General features: G+C 44.9%; 1 protein-coding gene across 1 annotated transcript in view; it reads left to right on the top strand.

Annotated features, from left to right (window-relative positions):
• The first annotated feature begins 8,838 nt into the window (after positions 1-8,838).
• The window catches only part of LOC118770503 (protein O-mannosyl-transferase TMTC1-like), a 94,902-nt gene continuing 89,494 nt past the window's right edge, over positions 8,839-14,246 (top strand). The window contains exon 1 of the mRNA XM_036518221.1: positions 8,839-9,142. Within this exon, the coding sequence (XP_036374114.1) occupies positions 8,850-9,142 (293 nt within the window). The 5' untranslated portion in view covers positions 8,839-8,849. The remainder of the gene's footprint in view (positions 9,143-14,246) is intronic.

Below are 14,246 nucleotides of genomic sequence, written 5' to 3'. Positions count from 1 at the left end.
CAGCGGTCCTCAGTATCGCACTGGCCCCTCTCTCTCCCTGCCTGCGCTTACCTCCACATGTCACATCGTCACCCGCCAACCACAGCCTGCGTGCGTGCAAACATAACTGCTGATACAATGTGTCAGCAATGTTAATTCTTAAGCAGGAGCTGTGGAAATTTGCGTTCCCTGGTACCTGCGCCTTCTGATTTTTCCCAACAGCAGTCATCATAAATGAGGATAGTAAACAGAATCAGTGACAGAATAAATTATGGGGTACGAAAACTTTAATTAGGTTTCAGATAAAATGATGCTTATGGTCTATTTTTCCTGCTTACAGCTGAGCTGATTCCAACACTCAGGAGTTTCTGTGTTAAAATGTGTAAATGTGTCTGGGGAAAGACCTTTTGCATTTTGAAAATGGTGTCAATCCCCTGTATTCTCACATTTAACATCAGCCTGGACATGCACAACCAATACAATACATCTGTGCCGTGTACTTAATAACCACAGTATTCAGGATGCTTAACCCTTTCGCACATGACTTATTTTATGCTACATAGTGCCTGTGTTATGTTACATGGTTCATTATGTTTTCATTAGCGTTATTAAGCTTCTCATAGTTTTCACCAACGCATTTGCTATACTTTGTAACGTTAAATCACTGTTTCCTCCAAGCTAACGTTAGCTAGAATTTTTCCAATCTAGCATTCTACTCACACTGGTTTGGCCGTACGTGTGAAATGGCTAATCACACTACACTGGTTTGCATGAAAGGGTCAATTATCATTTTAAAGACCGAAAGATTCTGCTAATGCAGACTTCAGTTTCCTAGCAGAGCAACTGAAGTACATTTTATCCCCATCCAGGGGCTACTTTGTGCAGACTCTCTGACCTGTTTCCACAGCTGTATTCGTGCCAGAGTTTCAGTTCAAAAACAGCACTTTCCTTGCTCCAGGGCACAGCCGCACAGCGACCCACCTAGGATTTGAGACTGCAACCCCTCTGGCCATTCCGGGCTCCTGAGTATTACTGCTGCTTCCCCGGGTTCACAATGCATGACTGATCTGTGAGTCACTGTTGCCGCACCAGTGCCGTTTTGGCCAATCAGAGTGCTTATTTTTACATTGCTGACTGATTTCACAGCCTGATCTAAATTTGCAGCAATTTCCTCTAGCCAGCAAACAATTGCATGCTTTTTTAAAATAACTCTTAGTTGATTTTTTTTTTTTTGTTTATTTAGATTCCATGAAATTGTGATGGATTAGACTGTTAGCATGGCTGTGGTATAGTATATGTCAGGAGAAAATCTTAGATGTTCTGTCTTCTGTAATGTTAATTGGGGGGGGGGGGGGGGGGGCTTTTTTGGACCTGCAAGTGAGGAGCTGAAAACAGAGAGGACCTACATATGAGTGATACCTGAACATAGCGGAGAAGAGGCAGGTCCATGTAATCAACAGTACGATGTTTCACACTTTTTCTGAAGATTGTGTTTACTCCAGTATGCACAGCGAGTCCGTCTTTGCGTGTCGTGATTTAATTATGGGACTGTTCGTGTGAACAAGTCCTGTCCTTGAGGGGATGGTGATCCTGTGAGCAGGAAATGAAGTCTGAAGTGTGCTGCTGAGTGGCTTATCCTTAGAGGGACAGAAACATCTCCCCACACTCTCTATAGCCCCCACCCCCAAGTTTTTGTGTGTGTGTGGGCGGAGGCTGGGGCTGTGTTCTGTGACAGTGCCTCACCAGCTCGTTGGTCTGTTCTTCCTCCCTCCCCACACTGCTGAGTGCTGACCTCAGTACAGTCGCACCGGCCCTCTCCCCCTGTGATCGGCCCTGCTTCAGTGAAACCGGCTGACACCAGGACAGGTGCTGCTGTGCGCAGTGAGGGCCCTGCCTGCATCTCAAGCAGTTCCACACACCCCTGCCCCCCCCCTCCCCCCCCCCCCCCCCCCCCCCGTGGGGGGCGGGGGTGGATCACGGATCACAGCCTGCGGGCCGGAAAGCGCAGAGAGACGGCCATGTTTAGCCTCACCGCCTGCATCTGCGGCCTGTGTGTGTGTGTCCTTCCACATGTCTGTCTGTCTGTCTGTCTGTTTGTTGTGGTGCAGCTCATGGCCACTGGGTTCTCCTCTCCTGTAAGCTGAAGACATGTTCTTGAGTGTTTCTCCCAAACCTGGCCCCCCCTGGCCCCCCTCCAACCCACTCGTGCCTTGCCATTCTTGAGGAAAGCTCGGGTTAAAGGTCTTCATTTAAGCTGATTGGCCTCTCATTCAATGCTGCATGTGAAATTCAATATTCTATTCTTACTGTGGCGGTCGCAGTGGTCTTTACGGGCCAGAAATTTATGCCAGTCACTTATTATGTAGCTGTAATTAATTCAATCGAGGCTATTCTGGAAAGCCCACGTTTGCTCGGAAAGGGCCCGTGTCACGGGCGGGGGCGGTGGCAGCTTGTCAGTTTGGGTAGAATCGGGGACCGGGGGATGAAAGTGACGCGTTCGCTCGGATTGTAATCGGCAGACAAAAGATGAAGCTGACATGTCAGCCCCCTCTGACTCGGGTTCTCTTTAAACCCCGGACTTAAATACGCACGCACACTCCCCAGCGCCCGACCAGCGCACCAAGTTAATTAAAGCATTTACACATCGTACGTGAACTGTAAGCGGTATTCGTGGTGCTTGCAACAAACTTCTCCTCTGAATTTAATAAGATGGAAAGTGAGATTAATATGCATAGAAACTGTGGTTTTGATCTATATTTAATGAATGTATATGAGAGACAGATAGGTGAAGAATACTTTCTTATGGTTGGAACACAGTATGCGTTGAATGCCACAGCCGGACCCTGTGGCGTTGGGGGGGGGGGGGGGGGGGGGGGCGTGTGTGTGTGTGGGGTACTCATTTGTGTGTGCGTACCATGTCAACCTCAGCCCCCAGTCTCAGCCTTAAAAATGACTCATGTGACAGATGCTGTCGGCGCCTGAGTGCCGGAGATGCATCATGAAGTGAGGCTGTGTAACATCATTGGCTGGTGCCTCACCCTCACGCTCACACAGGCCTGTGGCGTGAGGCCTGGGGCATCTGTGACTAACCCGGCACCTGGGTTTCCAAGGGGCAGCGCTGTGGCCGGGGTGATGTCATCCGAGGGGACGGCGGGTGAGGGCAGTGCGCTCCGGCTCTGAGAAAAGCACTTCCTGTTGAAACGTGAGGGACCTGTGCTGCGGGTGGCCAAACAGGAATGAGCACTGAGGGGTGAAGGTCCAGGCGGGGTGACGAACATGTCAGTGACCGCTCTGCGTGGAAGGAGCACTGGTCTGCAGCTCAGGGCTACCCCCCCCAGAGAGTGGTAGGGGAAGTCTCAGGATCTGGTTAGAAAAGAGAAGAGGGTATGGTGGAGGTGCCTTTTTTGGGGCAAGATTACTTTAAAAGCAGTTGTGACCAGAGGAAGTTTGTTAGCAGGTAGTTCAAAGGCATTTGTAGCTTCAAGGCTGAATGCGAAATGCAGTAGTTATTCAGCTTAACACTAATGTAGTCCCAAAATTATAACAATCTGTAGTTGGTCTGCCCCCAGGACCTCTGTATACCAGCGGCAGATGTGAATCTCATTTCGAACGTTTGTGTTTCTCCGCTTGTTGTGTTCAGTAGTGCCATCCCCACTACGCGTTGTGCTGTTTCAGGGAAGGAAAGTCAAAGAGCGGCCAAGGACTGCATTCTGTCTCTGAGAGACCAAACCCAAAGGGCAGACAGAGCCGTAATGCACGCTCCATTCCATGCCATCGCCAAATGGCAGCAATGCGTCTTAGTCTACCAGCAGCAGCAGAGACCACCTCACCCCCCTTCCTCATGTGCCATTAATTGGGCTAGTCCTTGAGAGGGATGGCGGAGGTGGGTCTGGAGCTACATTAGAGTGCTGATGCTGTCTGGGGGTAGGCCGTGGCCATCAATCACTGCCTGCATTTGCCTGCGTTCATCCCCTGCTGCGATGTGAAACAGGCCTTACCTCCGCAAACGCACCGCTGAATGAAATGGGGGAAAAAAACTGCACTAAGACATCTGCCTTGGTCTCGGTGAAAGATGAAGAGGCTAAACCAGGAAAATAGCATCCGTGTGGTTTTTTTTCCTCTCCTTGTGATAAATACAGTGCAATTGCCTTTTGTCAGCCGGTGATACATTCGTAATGGCCTGGCATCCCGGACAAGGCTAGGCGGGGGAGCAGCAGGTGTGAAATCTGGACTATTCCCACCTGTAGCCATTCCTCTGCATCGTACATTGCGAGGGGTCCATATGGATGTGTTTTTCTGCGTGACCCATTAAATGTAGAAATGGCAGAATTCATTACCACGGGGCCTCGCAGCAGGGTGTTTCTGAAACAGTGCTGGAATTAGATCGCTCTATCAGAAACTGAGATGCATTTCTTTCGGTGTGCATTCATGATTTGGTGTTTGGGGTTTTGCGCCTACACCTGTGTCGGAGACCTTGGTTTATTTTATAGCTGAATTGGGTGGAAAAAGCCTGCTGTCAAGGTCATTGCAAGTGTGCTAACATTGCAGAGGTCAGTCTGCAATGACTTCAGTGAGTCTGAGTTTGAGATTATTGTATAAAAGTTCAGTGCAGTCTCATAGTTCAACCATTGTGCGCACACAAATTGAGTTAAAACTTTGGGCTCTTTTCAACGGAAAGTGGCGAGAGCGGACGACTTTGCGCTCGTCTGACCTCCCTCAGTACCGGGACACGCCCGGGGGCTTCCTGGGGGAAGCAGCGGGGTGAACAGAGGGCAGGATCACAGCATCGCCCCCTCTAGCAGCACACACCCCGACACACACTTTCTCTGCTCTGAGAAGGAAATGGAGCAGAAAGCAGCCTGTTATCAGAGCCTGAGAACTCTACACTGGCTCGCCTGCCTGCATTACTGATCACTGGTGTCGGATGGATACACATGCAAGTCTAATGGTGAGAGCCATGGATTTTTTTTTTGCTTATGCATGTACCCTTATATGTTTACCACTTCATAGTGATGAAGTTTACAGGAGCGTAAAACACAGTGATTTGCAACGAATTTCTTTCTTTGTCTTTCCAAGTCTCTGCAATGAACTCAAGTGCACTTACCTGTCCCTGGGCTCGGTGTTGCATTTGGTGAAAAATAATTCCAACCTTGGCGCTGTTTGTCAAGGTTATGGAACTAAACTCAGGCACTCAGGGGAAAAGAGACCTGATTCTTTACCCTTCATTTTGGGCGTCAGGAGGAATCCGTCTGAAGACAAACTAAATTTAGTTGTCAGACCTCTGCTGATGGACTCACTGATAAAGGTATGCAGGATATTCAGGCTAACAGAATCCCTGTTATCTTACTCTGTTCTTAACCCTTCATGTAATGTACATACCTCCATGTAAGGTATTTGATCATTTACCTGTTATGTGGAATATCTTTACATGAGACATAGTCAGTAGTGTCTGTAATAATAACAACTCTGAGGTGGTTGTTGTTCTGAGAGAAGCCTGCTAACACATGATGTCACAATGCTAATCTGACTCATCTGTTGTTGCAGTTTCACGGTGGCATTGAAAAGGTGTATGTGTGCATTATGGGTAGGAGAGTAGCTGTGCCTGTATGAAGTGCTATCAGATATCACCTTGAGGAAATGAGATCAGTTGCTCTAGGCTTCACAGTCAGACCTGGGGCTGGAGCCGACCCTTGCCAGGTGTAAGCAATAAACCTTACCAGTGTAGGCTTCTCTCTCCACGGATGTGGCTCTGATGCTACAGGGTTTGGATCTGTTTCAGCATGGCAGGTGGGTCAAACGTAGCCATCAGCAAGTAGGAGAGGGGAAAAGGGGTGCAGATACATCTATCGGGAACTGGCCTGCAAGAGGGCGAGGAAAAGGCAGGCGTGTCGCAGCAGGACTGGACCCAAACACCAATGTGGAGCTGTGGTGACACAGACAGAGGGGGCGGATCTGCTTTCTTACAAAATTTCATCAACTTGTTGAGCACTGACAGCCTGGGAGAATGGGAGGAGTTTAGCATATGACCACTGCACGGTCAATTACATGATTTAACACTCAAGTCATCAAACATTAAAGAAGGCCGATTGTGATGGAAACCATGGCAACACGCTCTCTCTCCGGTTTGCATTCGGCTGCCTGGGGAGACGGGGCGTGTCTGTAAGATGTGAGAACCCCCGAGTCGGAATCGAAAGCACTGAGGAGTATGAGATGTGAGTCAATCGTATCAAACCCTTCCCAGTCTCTGTACAGAAGGTAATGAGAGCTGTGGGGAGGCAACCCTGGAAAAGCTTTCATTTTCTGCAGAAGCAGGAGTCAGAAACAAATCTGACCGTTCTTTTCCAAATTTAATCATACTGCGTGTGCTCCCCAAAAAAGCAGCTTCTTCGGACCTGGGTCAGGATTTAATGCCATTGCTCAGTCTCAGGCAATGTGACTGGGCCAGAAGGAGCATGCTGAGTGTAATTTGCCATTATTCCTTAATTTAGAAATGATCCTGGCATGGCCTGCAGGTGGTACTGTTGAAATAATCAGGGTTCATACTGAAAGGTAAGCCTGCGTTCGACAGCACAGATGGGGTCTGTACTTGCTATGTGTTTTTGTGACCACAAGGGGGGCACAAAAATTTTGACATGTTTGGAGTGAGGCTTTCCATGTTAAAATGATGACATGCCCAACACTAATGCACACTGTTATGTCTTTTTATGAAGAAGGCAGCAGTGTCGCATAGTGGTTAAGGAGTAGGTCTCATAACCGAAAGGTTGCCGGTTCAATCCCCACTGGGACACTGCTGCTGTACCCTTGGGCAAGGTACTTAACCCACAATTGCCTCAGTAAATATCCAGCTGTACAAATAGATAACATTGTAAAGAACTGTAACCTATGTAAGTCGCTTTGGATAAAAAGCATCTGCTAAACGAAAAAAGCGTCTGCTAAATGAATAAATGTAAATATGTTTACTTTTATATTTAATATATTACCACCATAGCACAAAGTAGATAAAGTCTTATATCTTATATAAGACTTTATCTTATATCTTATATATCTATATATCTTATATAAGATATACGACTTTATCTACTTTGTGCTATGGTGGTAATGCAGTGACTGGATCTATGAAGCCTGTAGAGAGTTTGTTCTGCTCCATATCTAGACCTGCACAGGCTGTTCTCGCTGTCATCTTCAGGTGGCGTGAACTGGTGCTATCTGAACCTATGTGAGCAGATTGGAGTTGAGGACCCAGCCTCCCTTTGCATCTCTGTAAGTGTTTTTTTTTTTTTTTTTTTTTTTGCAACATCAAGACAAATTTTTGTTATAGAGTCAGTGAGTCTGTTTGGGAGCTGAGAACGTAGAACAGCAGCAAAGACGTCAACTAAAAGGGTTTTAAAACTGCGTTTTGGGCTTGTTTTGTAGAAGGGTCTGTTTGGGGGCATTGATCAGGGCCAAGATGTTTGTACCCCTACCTGTTTATGTGCTTGAATTCATATAGAGCGAGCCATTTTGTGTGGACCCAGTTGGATATCTGTGCTCTTAACTAATGCAGTAAATTAATACGACATAATACCTCGCCTGCGCAGGGCCGTGTCCGTTTGCTTTGCTATTGGTTGGCTCCAGCAACCTTGAAAAGCGTAATTGCCCTGTACCAATTATAATCAGAGAAACAGCGCCCGTTGGCCGCCCTCCTGCCATCAATATAAATATGAATAATGAATAACCATAATGATGATAAATGCTTAGTAGATAAATGCCGCACCACGCTAAAAACGATTAAAATTTCAATATAGTAGATTGCTGCTTGAAAAGCAAAGATATCCGTTGGACATCGTAGATTGTCGCGAAACATTAGAGGACTGTAGTCATTACTCATTTGATTCAGCGGTCGTAACCTTTTAAACGCGAGGAATTTCGTATTCTTGCTTTTATCTAGGCTATGTTACGTTTCTCAGGGCAAACTGTGTAGCTTTTATTGATAATCGTCTGTTTTATTGTTCTATCATGTACAAAAATATAAAGTTGCCTAGCAATCGAGTATGGATATGTCATCTTCATTGATTATCATTATTACTTCCTAAAATCCGAATCTAAATAGTATAACATTTATCATTTAAAGCTTTAATCTGTTCCTCTGTTGATGCTTGACAGTGTTTCATACACGCTGTCGTCATTTAGTGATGTTTGGAATGAGTCAAGAAACCGCCTAACCTACAGCTTTTCTTGCAGTACCATCAGACCCATTTTACCATTGACATTGCATAAATGTATGTCAACTGTAACTGTAAGTATTGTTGATGGCTTTTGAGAAAACACTTGGTTCTCTTGTAATTTTATTCATAATGATAATTAATTATTGCCATACATTCGCCTACTGTTGGCATGTTAGTAACTGATTAATGCAAGCCCGTTCGTTTTCGTATTTCTTCTCCCCACGCCTCTCATTTGCTGGGGATTATCATACTGAACTGTCACTCAGGAGGTCAATCAAAATCCAGTTCCCCTCCCTTCATTCACTATACCAATTACTTCACAATTTCGCTAACTACAGCGCGACTTCTGTGTCCGTGTGCAACTATAATAACTCTTGATTAGGTGCGTTTATTGTTTGTTCCGTCTTAAAATAAACATCCGCGCCACTACAGCTGAACATCTGCTCAATTAACCTTCGGGTTTATTAGTTTTTCTAGTTCAGGTGGAGGTGATGAAAATATCGCTGCAGCCAAGGCGCATGCGCAGGGAGGCGGTTGCATGGCTAGTTCTGTTGCTGCTTTGCTGTGTTTCTCGTAGTCGCCTGCCTGCGAGTCTGGTGGAGACATGGTATTCCACGCATCTGGGATTTTTAATAAATGCAACCAGCATGCGAGCCAAGGGGCAACATGACAGCGCACAGTCGAGAGAAGATATCCTCGCCGTTGTGTCTCTCCGTCCTCGTCGGTCCGGGGAGAAGAGTTTTTTGCTACGTTGTCTTGGTTCTGGTCTGCACGCTGTGCTACAGTAACTCTCTACGTGGGGAGTTCGTGCACGATGATGTGTGGGCTATCCTTAACAACCCAGATGTCAGACCAGGCTCCAGCTTGCAAAACATCTTTTTCAATGATTTCTGGGGGAAAAGGATGGCGGATAACACAAGCCATAAGTCCTACAGACCGCTTTGCATCCTCACGTTCAAGTAAGTCCGCTCGGTTTTTTAACTAACTGCTTGCGAGACGCAGAGTTGCCTAGCGCTGTTCTCTAGTATCTGCAATTTAATCGTGCGCATCTGGATTGCTGCGAACGAGATGAGCGGTGTGGTGAAGTGCTGTGAATATCTAGATGCTGTAGTTCCCTGTCGACTCCAGATAATTATGTATTCTATTTAATCATATACATCTAACGTTAGACTAACTGCGCTGCTGGCGAATAGACTTTCCATGAGACGTGAAATCAGAAAAGTTAACTCGATACCTTCACCTGTAACTTGTAAAAACATAGGAAAAGAATGGCTCGCGGTATATTCGAGTATTGCAGTTGAGAAAAATGGAAAATTACATAGAAGATGGATGAGAATAGCCGTGAAAAGGGTTTGGAAAAGCCTTCGCTTATTTAGCGCTTGCTTGTTTTCAGTTTGGAAAGCGCTGATTGATGTGGACTAGATGGAGTTCTTTTGGAGTTTTCTTTACCTTTCCCAGGTGAAGAATCTGCTTTGAAGGCAAATGAAAGATGTTTACATGCATATCAATGATTTTACGATGATCATATTACAACCATTAGGTATCGGAAAAGCGTTTATTTGCAAGTGTGAGGCGAGCGCTGCCTTACCAGTATGCGCGATTCATCGATCCGACGGCTTTCTCTCAATGAATAAAACTTTCACATTTGAAGTAACAGCTACTAAAAATATAAAACAAGTTTCATCCAAAGGTCAAGTGCTTACAGCTCATATGACCCAAATGATTTATCGATTTTGTATGCGAATTATTCCTAATTTAAAAAATTTTAACAGCGTCTGCTCCTGCCAAGGAAGTTTATATACCTGTACACAGTACACCTCCTTGCTTTTATAGATAGTCGAAATTTGTCAGGGGAATATTAGTTCTTGCGATGTCAAACGAGTAATTGCAAAAATACATGGTTGTTGATTCTGAAATGGTGATAATTACTGTGAAGTCTCAGACGTAATGGACGTTGCAATTCTGCATGACAGTCGATTTCAGGGGATGACAGTAGACCGGTTTGGAGTATTGTGCGACGTTCGTGTGTCCGGCTTGGGTCCATTATTATTACACGCACATTATTATTACTTTTGATACGCCTTCGACACTCGGTGGTGCGCGCCTGCTGTGCCGCGCGCACGGAGCGGTAGTTCTGAGCGCTATGTACACTGTATATGTTTGTGATATAGCCTACAGTAGCTTACATTTATAACTGTGACCATTTTCAAAGCAAGTACTGCTCTAGCACGGGTAGAGGTTAAAAAAAAGATTTAAAAGCGCAATTAACAGTCAATTTGTGTAGAGCTCCACTGGTTGACAAGTGCTATGAGTCATGCCCTTAGACATAATGTAATGACGTGCTCAGTGTAGAAAACCTTGAGTTTTTTTATGCAATAATCAGCTGAGAACTACTGTCTCATTGTGGAACTGTACACATCCTGTCCCCGTAGTGTCGCTATACTTACTGTATGCACTTTTGTACGTTGCTTTGGATAAAAGCGTCTGCTAAATAAATGAATGTAAATGTAAATATAAATGTAAATGCAACAATATGTACAGAGAGTGTTGGCGAACCGAGGCAGCTGTTCCGTAAGGCAGTATTTTACAAAGAGATTGCGGACGCATCTCTGTGAGCACGTGGGTCAGGTGTCCTTGCTCGGTCAAGCTCAATCGTTAACTGTTAGGCTCCTCTTCCACCCGTCTAATTAAGAAATTGGTCGGTGACTGATGTGGTAAAAACACTTTGAGCCCCGTGGCAAGATTTATCGGTGCTTTCATTCTGGACGTATTAAAACGGTTTGGCTGTCGCTCCGAAAACTAGACGGAGAGACTGAGAGATGCAGTCCGTTCCAGAGCAGGCAGAGGAGGAATTCTAACGAAATGCCGTTACATTTTTTCATCGCCGAGATGAAGAGCGATGTCTGTGTTGTGTAGGTCTGTGTCCAGACATTGACATTAAGAAACATGACAAGCCGGCTATGTCAAGGTAGGGCTTGTCAGCTGCAGAAGAAAATGATTTTGAACCGTATCAAGGAAGAAAGTAAGAACTTGTACCGTTTTCTTCTCCCGTGTCAGTGTTGGCACACCTCATACATGTAGTTCCCATATCTGTAAATGTCATGTTGTTGAAATGGCCTCGAAGAAGATGATAGGTATTCCACTAGATCCTTCTCTTCTCTCGCTTTCTTTCACTGTCTTTTTTCCTATTATACACACACACACACACACACACACACACACGCACACACACAACTCTCTCTGTTTCTCTTGCTGACAGACACACACTCCCCCTCTATCCCTTTTCCTTGCATACACTTGTCCTTATGCACACACACACTTCCCCTCTATTTATGATTCACACACACACACACACACACACACACCTCTTCCTCGAGCAGAGGCAAGCGAACTGCTGCCATTAGCCCAGATCAGTCAGCTGGAGAGTGAGTCACTGAGGTGTGACTGACACGTCTCACCTCGGTAGACTATAAATGGTTTTTTACCGACACGCTCTAATATTGCACATCACATTATACATAGTTGGTACAGGAAGCTAACACAGGGCCAGCTGGTATTTGAATGCACATTTTCCTCTGTAAGTTATTCACATAAAAGTGCCCTTTGACCTCTAGCAAGTCAGTCTATGCTCCACTGCAGTTTTTTTTTTTTTTTTTGAATTTTTAAAAAAAATTAAAAAATTACAAAATTATTTTGAAACAATATTCCCAGACAAATAATGCTGATAGGAAAACAAAACATAATATGATTTAACAAGTTTTCTTATTATTTTTTTTATCAAACCCTTCGCCATGGCAATCTTCATGATGTACTATGAGTTTGAGTGTCATATCTATTTCATAAGAAGAGAGACTGATATTAACAAGTTGTATTGATTACATGAAACCACCAATGAAAGTAATGCCTACTGCCTAGCTTGTTGGGATACTTATAATAACTGTCCTAACATCATCTAAATGGTGCTGCAGGATTTGCTAGCTGGCCAATGAACGAGCTAGCTAACAAGCTGGGTTTTGAGGCTATTGACATCACACAGTAGAGTTTGGTTGCTGGCTTTCTGTAAAAACAACTTACTTCTTGAAAGTGATGGTAAACGTTTCCATCTTTGGTGCTTTAATGTTGCTCTTAGCGGAATGGATTATTCACAACGTTTATTTTCTTCACTGCTCAATGGTATTAAAACCATGTACAAAAACTCCATTTACCGTGGTATATTGTTGAAAACTGTCACAACTGTCAACTTTGTCACGCAAGCTGATCAATAGGAACAATACATTGGAACAATACATTGGAACTAACTGTTGCTCGTGAAGCTCTGTGTGAGAAGTCAGGGTTGGTGTGCAGAGAGGATCATGACACAGCTAGGCATTCCCAGCCAGATTCAGACCCGCTGTTCTTCAGAGGCACAGGCAGGACAGTCAGTCCTGGAGCAAAAAGGCCAGTATGGGGGAGCCTATTACAGTGGCTTGAGTGTGGGACTCCTGTAAGGGGCCGAGCAGGAGACCTGCCCCTCTCTTGAGCTGGTCCACAGAAGGTGGAATTAGTGGCTACCTGATTAAATAATGTCCCTGTTTGGCTGGACACAAGAGTGAAACAGCAGTGAAACGGCAGTTTCGGCAAAGTTGTTTTTTGTACAGTTCTCCAACTTGTTCAACCAGTTTGTAGCATCAGCTTGATGGATTACTTTAAAAGTAGTTTATGTTAAAATGTTGACTCTCATCTGTGCTCAGGAGTCTTTCCCTGTTGCATTGCTGTGGTTGAGATTGTCTGTCTGTTAGTGGCAGTTGATATTGGAGTCACTGGTGCTAACCTTGGTGTGTCTCTGACTGAAACTCCCTCAGGGTGAGAGGACACACGCAGCCCCTGCAGTGCTGTACCCTCCACAGCAGCGCTGAGGAGATTTACAGCAGAGCAGAGAAACTGACATTACTGAGAGAGAGGAGGAAAGGAAGAAAGAGAGAGAGAATGAGAGGCGAGAAAGCGGCGTGGTGGGGCTTTGTGAAGAGAAAGAGAATGAGTGAGAGAGAGAGAGAAGCACAGCATATTGCCACTTGATACAATCTATGAGGTAATTAGTGATACAAGACATTAACAATGAATGCCTATTTTATTAATGGGCTGTGGGTACTTCATTTTATCATTATTATTTATTAAATATTCATTTATTTTAATTTAATAGTCCACTTTCACCACGTGCTTTCGCAATACAGCCTAGTTGTATACTCGTCTTGCCAATAAAGCCAATTGAATTAAATAGTGAGAAAGACAGAGAGATAGAGAAAGAGAGAGAGAGAGAGATCACTTCATCAGGTCGAAAGGGCTTATCGCTGAAGTAGACAATCAGAGAAAACACCAGGACACTGCGTTGCCATCACTGCACATTCCTGTGACATCGTCCCCTTAACCCACATCTTAAAAAAGGCCACCCACCGAGCAGGTTGGCTCGCTGTGTATGGGAACACGGGCCCTGCACCCCTACACAAGAGGGACACACAGTGGGAGGGGCTAACCTTGGACCCTGTGTTAGATGGAGATGTATATTCCTGGTGGGAATAGATGCATGGCCCCTAATCTCCAGATCTCACAAGCACACATTTCCTGTGGTTAATATCCTTTCAGAGGGAGCGCTCTGAACCATCACTCATAGAAATATGTTGGTTGGGAACCATTGACCTTGAATTTAAAACTGGACTCGGGGATTTCTTCCGGTGCAGTTCATGGACTGAATTCCAGTGTGAAAGTGATCAATGCGTATAAAAGGCCTCTGTGTGTATCGTTCTTGTATGCCTCTGAAAAAAGACTGCTCATTACCTGTCATAATTAATATTGCATTGCAAAATTTCTCAATATCAGGCGGATCAATTCTCATGCCTGGCAGCTGGTTTGGGAAAAGGAAAAAAAAACATGCCCCTTTGAAATAGACTCTTTAATTAAATGCATCATTAAAATATGTTCAATATTTCATGATAGTGAAAAACACTAGGTCATTACAGAATCTGTTTATGCGGCCAGGCATTTCTTCCAAACTCAGCTGTGATTCAGAGCCTCAGGGCCTGTTTGAGT

Source organism: Megalops cyprinoides, chromosome 23 (assembly GCF_013368585.1).
Source record: "Megalops cyprinoides isolate fMegCyp1 chromosome 23, fMegCyp1.pri, whole genome shotgun sequence".
Taxonomy (NCBI): domain Eukaryota; kingdom Metazoa; phylum Chordata; class Actinopteri; order Elopiformes; family Megalopidae; genus Megalops; species Megalops cyprinoides.
The sequence above is the reverse complement of the archived record's forward strand: the minus strand, read 5'-3'. Positions and strand labels throughout refer to the sequence as shown.